The sequence below is a fragment of the Larus michahellis genome, chromosome 13, assembly GCF_964199755.1.
Source record: "Larus michahellis chromosome 13, bLarMic1.1, whole genome shotgun sequence".
Taxonomy (NCBI): Eukaryota; Metazoa; Chordata; class Aves; order Charadriiformes; family Laridae; genus Larus; species Larus michahellis.
Genome location: NC_133908.1, coordinates 13,451,013 through 13,461,252, shown reverse-complemented (window position 1 = coordinate 13,461,252; position 10,240 = coordinate 13,451,013). Strand labels below are relative to the sequence as shown.

Below are 10,240 nucleotides of genomic sequence, written 5' to 3'. Positions count from 1 at the left end.
CGGCGGCAGCTGTGGTCATACAGCCAGGGACCAAGTTGTGTTGGGGCTTGTTCACAGCGTGGTGCGCAGCCTCTTCTGGGCCAGGCGCTTGGGATTCCCGTCCAGTATTGCTCTGATGCTACAGCAGGATTGTATCTCAAAAGGGGCTTGGAAATATTCTAATAACGCTTTAATGTGAAGCTTTGATTCGGTGGGTAGGAATGGGGAAGCTGGTGCTTGCCACTACACAACCCCAGCCGTGATTTACACCTCACTTGGCTTTAGAGCCCCCCATTGCGTACTGTGAACAGCTGATGTAAATTGCTACTCCACAAACTGAGCTGTAAACACTTCCTAGTTTACTGCACAGAAAAGCGTTTTGAGAACAGCCTATTCCAAACAAAGACTTTAATATTAAAATACTTTATTAATCTGTTACTAAAATAACATGTATTTTTTTTCCCAGAGCTTTAAAGTGCAGATTTCATTCATACTCACCTTGCACTTCAAAAATAAGCATGCTTTGTAAGGACAGAACACCCTTCCTCACTTATTTTTTTCCTTTCCCTGTCAGCAGCAATCAGTACGTAAGCGTGGAGTGGCGCTGTAGAACATAGGGAACTCCCCGGCTCTTGCCTGCCCGTTTAAAATGTGTCACAACTACCTCGCAGGTAACAAAGAGTTAGAAGGGATGAAACTTAACGCTGGCCTGGGCCAGTCTTTATGCTGTTTTGCAAAGAGTTGAAGCTTAACAGCACTTTAAACTGGATTGACTCAAACCTTTCTGAACTTAAAGGTGTTGGGGTCAATTATGCTGTTACACGGCCGGCAGGCGGGGGTGTAGGGAGCTATTTTTCTGTTAGGCTGCAGGTGCTTTTATTTAAAAGCAAAGATAAAGGGTGCTGCTTTGAATTCCGCAGCAGCTTCCAGGTGCTACAACTGCCACTGCAGCACAAAGAGGCCTCGTGTGATTCTTCACGGGTTTATCACAGTAATAATGTGACCTAGTAATTAACTGTAGAAAAGTTTTCTCTTGTGTAGATCGAAGAAACTTAAGTTTTTGGCAAACTTGCTGTACACATGCTTACTGAACTGGCCCAACTGATAAAGGTTCTCTCATGGTTACGTGTAATAACCTTTTGTGGCCACAGCTTTGCAGAAACAAGCCCTTTTCAAACCCTGAACTGAAATGTGTAAGGACAGCGGCAGTTTCCCAGGGCTCCTGCTTGATTAAGTGGGGTCTGAGGCCCGGCACTAGGTAGTTTCTTCTGTCTGGAGTAGAGCAAAAGCACCTTCCAGTTCAGTGAAGTAAGTCAGAGAGTGATTCTTCTCTTATTCCAGTCACGTCATCTGTAATCTTACACCAAACACTTCCCACTTGTACAAAACTCACCCTAGGAAAGGCAAGTGAAAGTAAACATGCAAAGTGCTACTGAAAACCAAAACGGGAGGGGAGAGATGCCTTTGCTGAACTGGAGTTTAGTCTCCTTCCTGCTCAGCGCTGGCAAACTTGTACAACTGACTGGAAAGAGTCTGATTAACAGAGCTGGGAGAGCGCTGTTACTGCGAGGGTTGCGTTTTGGGGTTTTTCTGGACAACAGGGAAAAGGTAACACAAAAGCAACAAGTGAATTAAGACTTTGTCTTGCCTGGCAGCTCCTTGACAAGGTAAGACTATGCAGTTGACCGACTATGTGAAGGGTTGTGATTGAAGCAGCTTCTCAAAACTTAATTTTAAGGAGAAAATAAATTCTACTTCAGCTTGTTGAGCCCCTCCAACACCTCTCCCCACCTCCTTCCAGTAGCACAAGCAAGTTATAGTGCACAGTCAACATCAACAGTTCACATTTCAGCTTGGCATAATGTATATAAATAAATTATATTAATTTAATCAAATGTAAGACACTTTAAATAAATGAAATGCTAAAGAGTGACACCTCCTGTCGAGTTATTTCCCAGCAGGAATACTGAGTGGCTTGCCGTTCTGTTCTCCCACGCGTTCGTTGGCTCCTGCGTGTCCTCAACCCTCAAGTCTTGACGGGGATAGTTTGTTTGCATCCAGCAGTGCTGCCATCTGCTTCAGGTAAGCCCACGGAGTACTCTGTGGTGGCAATGAGCAACATGTCCAGAGTTGTCTCAGTACACTTGGCGATAAAGCGTATGAAAGGCCTCACGTCGCCCTCGTTGGCTACTTCTAAGACATGATAATACTCGGCCCGCTGCTCCTTGCGGATTGTGATGGGCGGGTACCCTGCCTGCATTAGTATGAGGTTCATTAACAGGCGCGAGGTCCTTCCGTTGCCATCTATAAATGGATGGATGTAAACCAACTTGTAGTGGGCTAACGCAGCAAATTCCACAGGGTGCAAGCTCATGGCATCTTCCGAGTTAATCCACTGCACAAACTCCTGCATCTGTTTCTCAACGTCCTGGGGATGTGGTGGGATGTGATGTCCTACAAACACCTGAGTAGTCCTGAACCGCCCTGCCTCCACCGGGTCGGCGTAGCCCAGCACTCTCCGGTGTATCTCCAAGATGTCACTGATGGTTACGGAGCCTATCCGTGAAACCAGTGTGGTATTGACGTATTTCAAAGCTGCATGCATGCCGATCACCTCATTCTGCTCCACCAGGCTTTTTCCAGGGACAGCGTATCTGGTCTCAATGATGTGTCGTATTTCGGACAGCGTCAGGGTGTTCCCTTCGATAGCAACTGTGTGGTAGATGTGGTGATAATAGGACTCCTCCATCACTCGGCGCAGGGCAGAATTGCCTTTGGGGATCGCCATCACTTTTTTCACCTTGCTGTCAATAATACTGAAATACCTCTGATCTATCTCTTCAACTAAAGGTAGCGTCCGGTCCCGATTGATCAGGGCCTTCTCGTTGCAGGGAGAAATGGTTAGTGCTTTGGAGTATAAATAGTCGGCTTGAAGAATGTCTTTTTCCTCTTCAGAAAAAATACCAAATTCGTTCAGGGCATCCACGTAATCAGGGTCCATTTTGAGGGCGTACACAAAGAGTTTGTGGGCCTTCTCCCGCTTTCCTTGGCGCTTCATTTCGAGGGCTTGATTCAGAGCTGCTTTGGCTTCTAACTTCACTTCTGAAATGCAACAATAACAGTTAGGGAACAAGGGAGGGAATTTTACTGAGAGCCTCTGGAAACTATCCCTGTTCACCGATACAAAATTCACACAAAGTCAGTCTATAAGAGCTGTAACAGAGAACCTGGATTCCAGCCTTTGCCGGGCTACAAGCGCAGAGGCTTATGCCACGTTTACAGGCCGAGTACGCGGCAGCAGAGCTGTTCCTGGCAGCAAGCACGGTGAGGCCGGATCTGTGAGCAGCGTGGCTCAAGCTGGCCACAGGCCTGTAGCCACTCGCCTTGGCCACCAGGCTTTGTGTGGGAGGACACAGCGTCTTAAATACATTCTCTTGGCAATAATGCCAGTTCTCTTGCTAGAAGCACAGCCCGCAGCTGCTAACACCACTTCTATCTGTTTTTCACTGAACTATCAAACATCTTCCCAGTAATAATAGCTTTAATGGGAACAAAGATACAGTGCTGGAATTGTAATGATTCCTTTGAATGTTTTCCAAATTAACGTCCTGGACAATAAAGGCAATGACCACAGCCTGTCATTGCGGGAAAAGCTGTTCTATGGTAGCCAGGATTTCAGCAGTAATGCCATGTATCTCAGATTACTGTGTATTAAAACACCACTCCGTATTCCAGTTACCTTAACAGAACTTAGTGGTGTACCGAAAGCATGAGGAAAAACTTCTAAGAGACAAAACAGCTCTGAGAAAATGCCAGCGCGTCGCCCTTCTGCTGCGCAGGGCAATGGAATGCAGTCGGGCTGCTGCTGGCATATCTGACCTCTGGGTCATTTACAGCAGACGTTAATTTGCAGTTGGACAGGGAGAGTTTGTTACCATTATGGGAGATCATCAGGTGGAGGGTGCGGATCTCCAGGTGCAGGTTGTTATTATACAGCCAATTTAGTTATTCCCCTGTGCCCACCCGGGGACACTCTTACCTGGGGAGGCTTTGCCTTTCAGCACCAGCAGCTCCAGCCCATTAGAGGTCACGCTTAGGCCAGTGGTTTGTCCTGTGTATCTGGTGACCCCCGAGGAGCCCGTGCCCAGTTTACTCTTCAGGAAGGAGAGCCCTTTGAGCACTGCGTGGCACTGGTCTTCCACAGCAGCCAGCGGCAGCAGCAGCATCACCAGCGAGCTCAGCAGGAGCACTAGCACGGCCGCCCACCTGATGCGGGCCCATAGGGTTATCCATTTCAACTCGGGATCTGTCGCCATAGACACGAGATTCATCCTGCTTCCAGCGCAGACACGAGGAACATCTCCTTTCCCGCTGCTCCCACCTGGGAACACAAACAGCCTTAGCCAGAGCTCCGTGTCACAGGGTTGTGTGCTGGAGACGTGGCACCTGAGTGGACTTCAGTGTACGTGCTCTGGGTTTCTGTCACAGCTGTTAGGGGCACACACCTTTCCCTGCCACCTCTAAGCACCTCAGGGCAGGGGGCGTGCGCCATTCAGCGTAACACAAATCCATATGGGAACTGCTGTAGGTTAACGTGACAGCAGCAGCGTGAGGAAACACTGGTGCCCACACGGGCACCGGGCTCTGCGGGGATGGAGGAGCTCTGTCCCGTACGGGCCCAGCTGCCCATCTCCTCCTCCCCCCGCTCCCAGCCCTGCAACCCCCGCAGCCACAGGCTCCCGCGCGTCCTCCCGCCATGGAAATCCCTCCCCAGAACCCCCCACCTTCCCCTTCAGCCTCTCCTCCCCCAGCGCCCTTCCCTCCACGGCTCTGCCTCCCCCCGCCTGCAGGGCCCCCTCAGGCCCGCGTCCCCCTCGCCCCCCGGTCCCCTCTCTCACCCCCAGGTGCCCCCCGCCCCAGGGTTCCCCCATCACCTCTGCCGCCTCCCCGGGAGCCGCCGGCTGCCGGCTCCAGTAGCCCCGCCCCCTTAAACCCCGCCCTCCGCGCCCCGCCATTGGCTGAGCCGCCCCTCTTCTCGTTTCCCATTGGCTCTCGCAGCCGATCCTTCTCTCTTTTGTTCCGCCCCCCGCTTCCTGCCCTCGGCTTCCTGTGGCGTCTTCCGGGTAGCGCCGCGCCCCCGGCGCGGGAGAGGCTCGTGGAGGGTAAGAGCTGGTGAGCGCTCACGCCAATCATAGGAGGGACAGCCAATGAGAAGGGAATATGGAGGAGGGGCGGGCTCCCAGCTGTTAAATAGCCGGTGGGCCCGCCCCCCTGGTTGCTATGCGACGGCGGCGGCCTAGGCGGGGAGCAGGCCGCCATGGCTCCCCTCAGCCTCGGGGCGGGACCCTGGGGGCCGCGGCCCCTATGGCTCCCCTCAGCCGCGGGGCAGGGCTCCGGGGAGGCCCAGCCCGGCTGGGCTGCTTGAGGGTGCGGGGCCGGGTGATGGCAGCTGCCTGCACGGTGCAGCCTTCTCTGTGGAGAGGCTGGGGATGGCCCAGGAGCTTCCACCAGTGGGGCTCTGTTGGGGCGAGGTGGTGTGGGGAGCACAGCAAACTGTCCTCTGCGCTCACAGCTTGTTTATTTGCACAGTGCAACACCTTTTCTGTCTGATAAAGGCATTCTTGTCACCTAGCTGTTGGCCTTTCTGGAAAAATACTCTCTTTTGCCTTAAGGTATGAGCGTGTCAGTAAAACATGTACATTGGTGCTTTGCAGCAGGTGCCTCTCCCCTCCCTCTGCTGGAGACCAGGAATGGGGAGAGATTTGACAAAAGCTGAAGGAAAAGAGAATGTTTTAGGGAATTGCAGGTAACTCACTCAAATTTCAGTATCTAGCAGGCTGATAGACAGTTTTCTGCCAGACGCTCGCACAGTAAATCATCACTGGCAGGGGAAAAATAACCTGGTTTGTCAGAAATAAATTGTGGTGATTTAAACTGTTTTTCTTCTTTGTAGCTGACAATAGTGAAAAAGCAGGTACGGTAAATAGAGCTCTTGGCTTGTGAGGGTTTGGAGCTGTGCCCCACGAGGTGCCCAGGGGAATGCTGAAGGAGATGGGCCTGGATTGCATCTCTGCAGACGGAGCACACTGCGCTTCTGTGCAGCAGTGACTTTAACAGCGTTCCTCAGCTGCGATGGCTTCTCTCTCTTTAGGGTATTTCAGGGGTGGTGGTTACCAGCATCTGTCCTTTTTGCTTTTACTTCCCATTCTAGCAGTGGCTGGGGTGAAGGAGTAAAGAACGTGTCTAAAACTTGCTTGTGATAACTGGATTGAGTTTGTTGTCAAGAACTGGAGAAAAGGAGCAAATTTAGTTTATTTTAGTAAAGTGAACAAATGTTCTTAAACGTGAAGTTCAAAAAAAGTCAAGTACTGCATTCAGGAAGAGGAATTCAGGCCCAAAATATGCCTGCCCTAATGCCTTCCTGTGTGTATGCCTCTGCACAGGCTGTCCGTTGCAAAGCCTCGGAGAGGAGCCGGCTCTGAGATCCATCCTGATGTTTTGAGCAAACAAAAGGCAGTGTCCTCTCCTCGGATACTGTTCCCCGCAGCCTTGTGTTTCCCACGCCTGTGGGGAATGCACCAAGGTTCCCTTGCCTGAACAGTGTCTTGAAACCAAACCTCTCAGAGGAACTGCTGGTTCAGTGGTCTCTGTGCATGGTGGACTTCCAACAATGAGGAGAAGCTGCCTTTGTGCCAGAATGATTAAGGAACATACTGCCACCGCTTAAGTAAGAGCAGAGTATGGGACGTGCTGTCCCATAGTATGGATGCTGTCTCTGCACAACATCCTCATCCAGGTTAGCCTTGTGCTGCTCCTACGCCATTCTGCTTCCTCTACAAACAGCTGAGAACTGGGCTGATGTGTTACATTAAGGTTTCCAGAAACGGTCTCCCTTTTCTTGCTTGTTTTCAGTGGGAAAGGCAGTAACCGCTCTCTCAGTGCCAGAGCTCGCTCAGATGTTTATTGATTTTACCAGGACTGACAAAAACAGCTTGATGAACTCATTTCAACCAGCATCCCTAAAAAGAGACTGACAGCACCTCAGCTCTGAGACCACTCAGCAGCAAATGGAGCCCAAGGCGATTCCTGCAGCACAAAATTACCATGTCCTCCAGCCATTTGGAGCCTGCCAGAGCCCTTTAATGCTGGAAGATAAGTTTGGGGGATAATTAGCGTTTGAAGGATGAGCAAATCTATCTGCCCTTCAAGAGGAAGCTTTGAGAGAAATGTGTATTTTCCTCAGTGCCAGTGATATGGCACCTAAGCCTGATTACGGGATGATTGTAGACCGATGGTGTATTTTCCTTTTAAAAATGGTGAGAAGCACATTTAGAATCTGTTCACCAATTAAATCTGATCCAACAGAGGAGAACAACACTGATAGCCAGGAATGCCTGGCATCTCATCCCAGCTTTGACGCCTCTTGGTAGCCTTGGAGCGGTACTTCTTTGTGACTGCTGTGCTAGAAGCCGATGAAGCCACACTGTCCCTCGGGGATGCCAGCACTACTACTGATACTTGGCATTTCCACAGCTCTTCCTCAGCACGGACCCGGGCCAGCTCAAGGGTTGCCATTGCCAGCACATCGTACATCACAATTATTTATGATTTTGTCAGGGATAGCGAAGGGAGATCCCAATGTAGATGGTAGGAGAGAGTAGGGCTGTGGAACGCTGGAGCTGTAGCCCTGGGCTGGCTCGCTGGGGCTCCCTGGCAGCTCTCAGCATGGTTGGACATGGATGAATCTGGAGCCACGGTTGTGCCAAAGGGATCCCATCTGGACCCTTAACCTCTAGGGGGGATTTGCGTTTGAAATGGTGTCATTGCTTATGGCGTTGCAGAGGGATACTGGAAGCGTTACGGTTGTGTCATGGGAGAAGACAAGACGTGCAAGAGGCTGGTTCTTAACGTTTGAGGCTGGATACAGTGAATGTGGAAGCGGACGGGTCCCAGCAGCCGGTAGATGGCACTGACTCATTTCACTGCTCCATAGAAACCTCCCAGTGTGCTGCAGTCTCTCTCCTGGACCTTTATACCTTCTGCTTTTAGAGGCAGTGATCATGAAAAACATATTTTAAGGTTGAGTAAGGCTCTGGCTTCCTTTTGGAACTGTTTGTATTGGGATAAAAATCGCCTTTCTGTGCACTAAGGAGGTTTTGGGGATCTGTTGCTGACGAGGTGTAACAGTGGCTGGCAGCACAGACCTTGCCTTTCCCTGAAGCTTCCACACTGCCGTGGCTGATGGTGGCTGTTAGGTTGATCCTTGTGATAGTCTTACCTGACATCAACTTGGAAGATGTGATAAGGCAGAAATGTTAGTGTTGTTTCCATCTGGCTTTCCTGGCCCACACGTTAAATGGAAAAAAAAAAAAAAAAATCTTTGGAAAAGGGAGGACTTGTCTGTCCTCCCCTTCCAGCCTCCAGTCTGAAGGCCGTGCTGCAGAGTGCCTGGAGGTGGAGCGCTGCAGGTCCAGCATTCCCCAGGAGCCTTGCTGTGCTGGGGGTGCTGGTGGTCTCTTCTTGTCCCTCTCCAGGCGGGTTTAATCTCTCTTATTTCCTGTGCTCTTGGGCAGTGTCACTGGGGCTTGCTGGCCACTGGTTGCCCTGGAGTTGTTGGGTTAAACTGAGGCAACGAGGAGGCAGTGATCTGCTTGAGGAGCATCACTTGGGAAAGGCTCCTTCTCTTTATGAGGGTCTTGTTGTCGGGAGAAGCTGCTGGAAGCAGAGACAGAATTGCATATTGAAGTGTGGGATTTTAATCAATGAACAGATGGGCAAGTAAGAGATCAAATGCCTGGTGGTAAAGCTGTCACCCAGGTCAAAGCAAGGTTGTTGTGAAAAACGGTTTTGACATTCCGAGCTGCGCTGTTTGCAAGGCAAATGGAAATCACGTCCCGGATCCAAGTGGAGGACCAAAGGGATTTTTAATTAAAGAGAAAATAGAAGGGTAAGCAAAAAGCAAGAGATAGATTGCACTGTGGTGATTACTTCTTCTAGCTGCAAACCAAAGACACTGAGTGAAGGGGGTTCAAGGCTAAGTGAACGATTTAAAGCTCTTAATGCAAACATTGAGTAGCACAAACAGAAGACTGAATAGATAGCTGAAAACAAAGCTCTGAGAGGGTGCAGGAACAGAGGGCTTTGTTGGCTCTCTTGACGAATAATGAGGAATGAGCTTCTCAGACAGATTGGTTTGCGGCACTGGGAATAAATGGACAAAAGGAGAACTTTCAAAGCAATACTGCAGCTGAGCACGACGATGTTATTTCAGCTAAGCTGTGACAGAGCCATTCTAACATCAGACCAGTAAGCTTGTTTCAACCAGCAGGTCACAAGCAAAGCCACTCTGTGATGTCTGGGTATAATGAGGAATGCGATTTAGAGGGAAGAAGGGAATAAGGAGTCCCATCTGCATGGAAGAAAAGCTCTTTCATTATTGTACTTGTGGTCAGCATGGATTTTCAATCAGCCACACATTGCTGCTGGTTTGAAGGTCTGGAAGGTAGTGGGGCACAGAAGTAACCGTCCAAAGGGAGCGGGGAATGCTGCTGGGCTGATGGTGATCCCAGGAGGGACAGAGGTGGAAACAGCAGCGCTTGGGATGGCTCCCTGTACTTGTGAAGAGTTCTCAGTCATGGTGCTGGGAGCTGTGGAGAGCAGGGAGCAAACCTGAAAACTCTGGGGAAAAAAGCCAGCGTATTTTGTGAGAGCGCGCATTGTTTCTTGTGGCAGTTCCTGTTCTTTCTGGCTGCCCTGCCTTGGAGTAAGAAACATCAGCTTTATGGAAGTTGAGCGCTGTAGAAAGCCGCAGTCATATATGTTTCCAAGGTTGAAAAGAGGACATTTCTTGGGGACCTCGGTCTGTTTCTAACACCAAGCCTCGTTAGGGACTTCTTGGTCATTTACTCGCAGTCCCCAGACTCCGTGGGGGTCCTGCCTCAGAGGGGACCTGGGAGAGGGGTAAGGCAAGTGGCTGCACGCTCGTCTCCAGCCTGTCCTTGAAGCTGAGGTGGAAATGCTGACTCTATAATAAGAGTCATTTTGGACCAACTGCCACATATACTTGACTAATGTGACTCCACGCCAGGCAATCTGGAAATATATTAAACCCGTGAGCTACTGCAGCGATGATTTGCATGTCAATAACGGAAGGGAAATTGCCTCCTACAGTCTCCTCTCTGGGTTTTGATCCAGTGAAGTGCCAGGTATCCCCAACTCCAGTCCATTTAATTGATTGCAGGAGGCAGTGGAGACCTCTTGG

General features: G+C 50.3%; 1 protein-coding gene and 1 long non-coding RNA gene across 2 annotated transcripts; one reads left to right on the top strand and one right to left on the bottom strand.

The window, feature by feature from the left end:
* Window positions 1–389: 389 nt before the first annotated feature.
* Window positions 390–4,969, bottom strand: FICD (FIC domain protein adenylyltransferase). The gene is made up of 3 exons (XM_074605825.1): window positions 4,914–4,969; window positions 4,019–4,360; window positions 390–3,081 (listed from the first exon to the last, which is right to left on the bottom strand). Exons 2-3 carry the CDS (start codon window positions 4,308–4,310, stop codon window positions 2,006–2,008), a joined length of 1,368 nt encoding a protein of 455 aa, XP_074461926.1. The 5' UTR covers window positions 4,311–4,360; window positions 4,914–4,969; the 3' UTR covers window positions 390–2,005.
* A 770-nt stretch (window positions 4,970–5,739) lies between these two features.
* Window positions 5,740–6,694, top strand: LOC141750936 (uncharacterized). The gene is made up of 3 exons (XR_012589823.1): window positions 5,740–5,785; window positions 5,933–5,953; window positions 6,423–6,694. It is a non-coding gene; the product is annotated as an uncharacterized LOC141750936 (long non-coding RNA).
* Window positions 6,695–10,240: the final 3,546 nt, after the last annotated feature.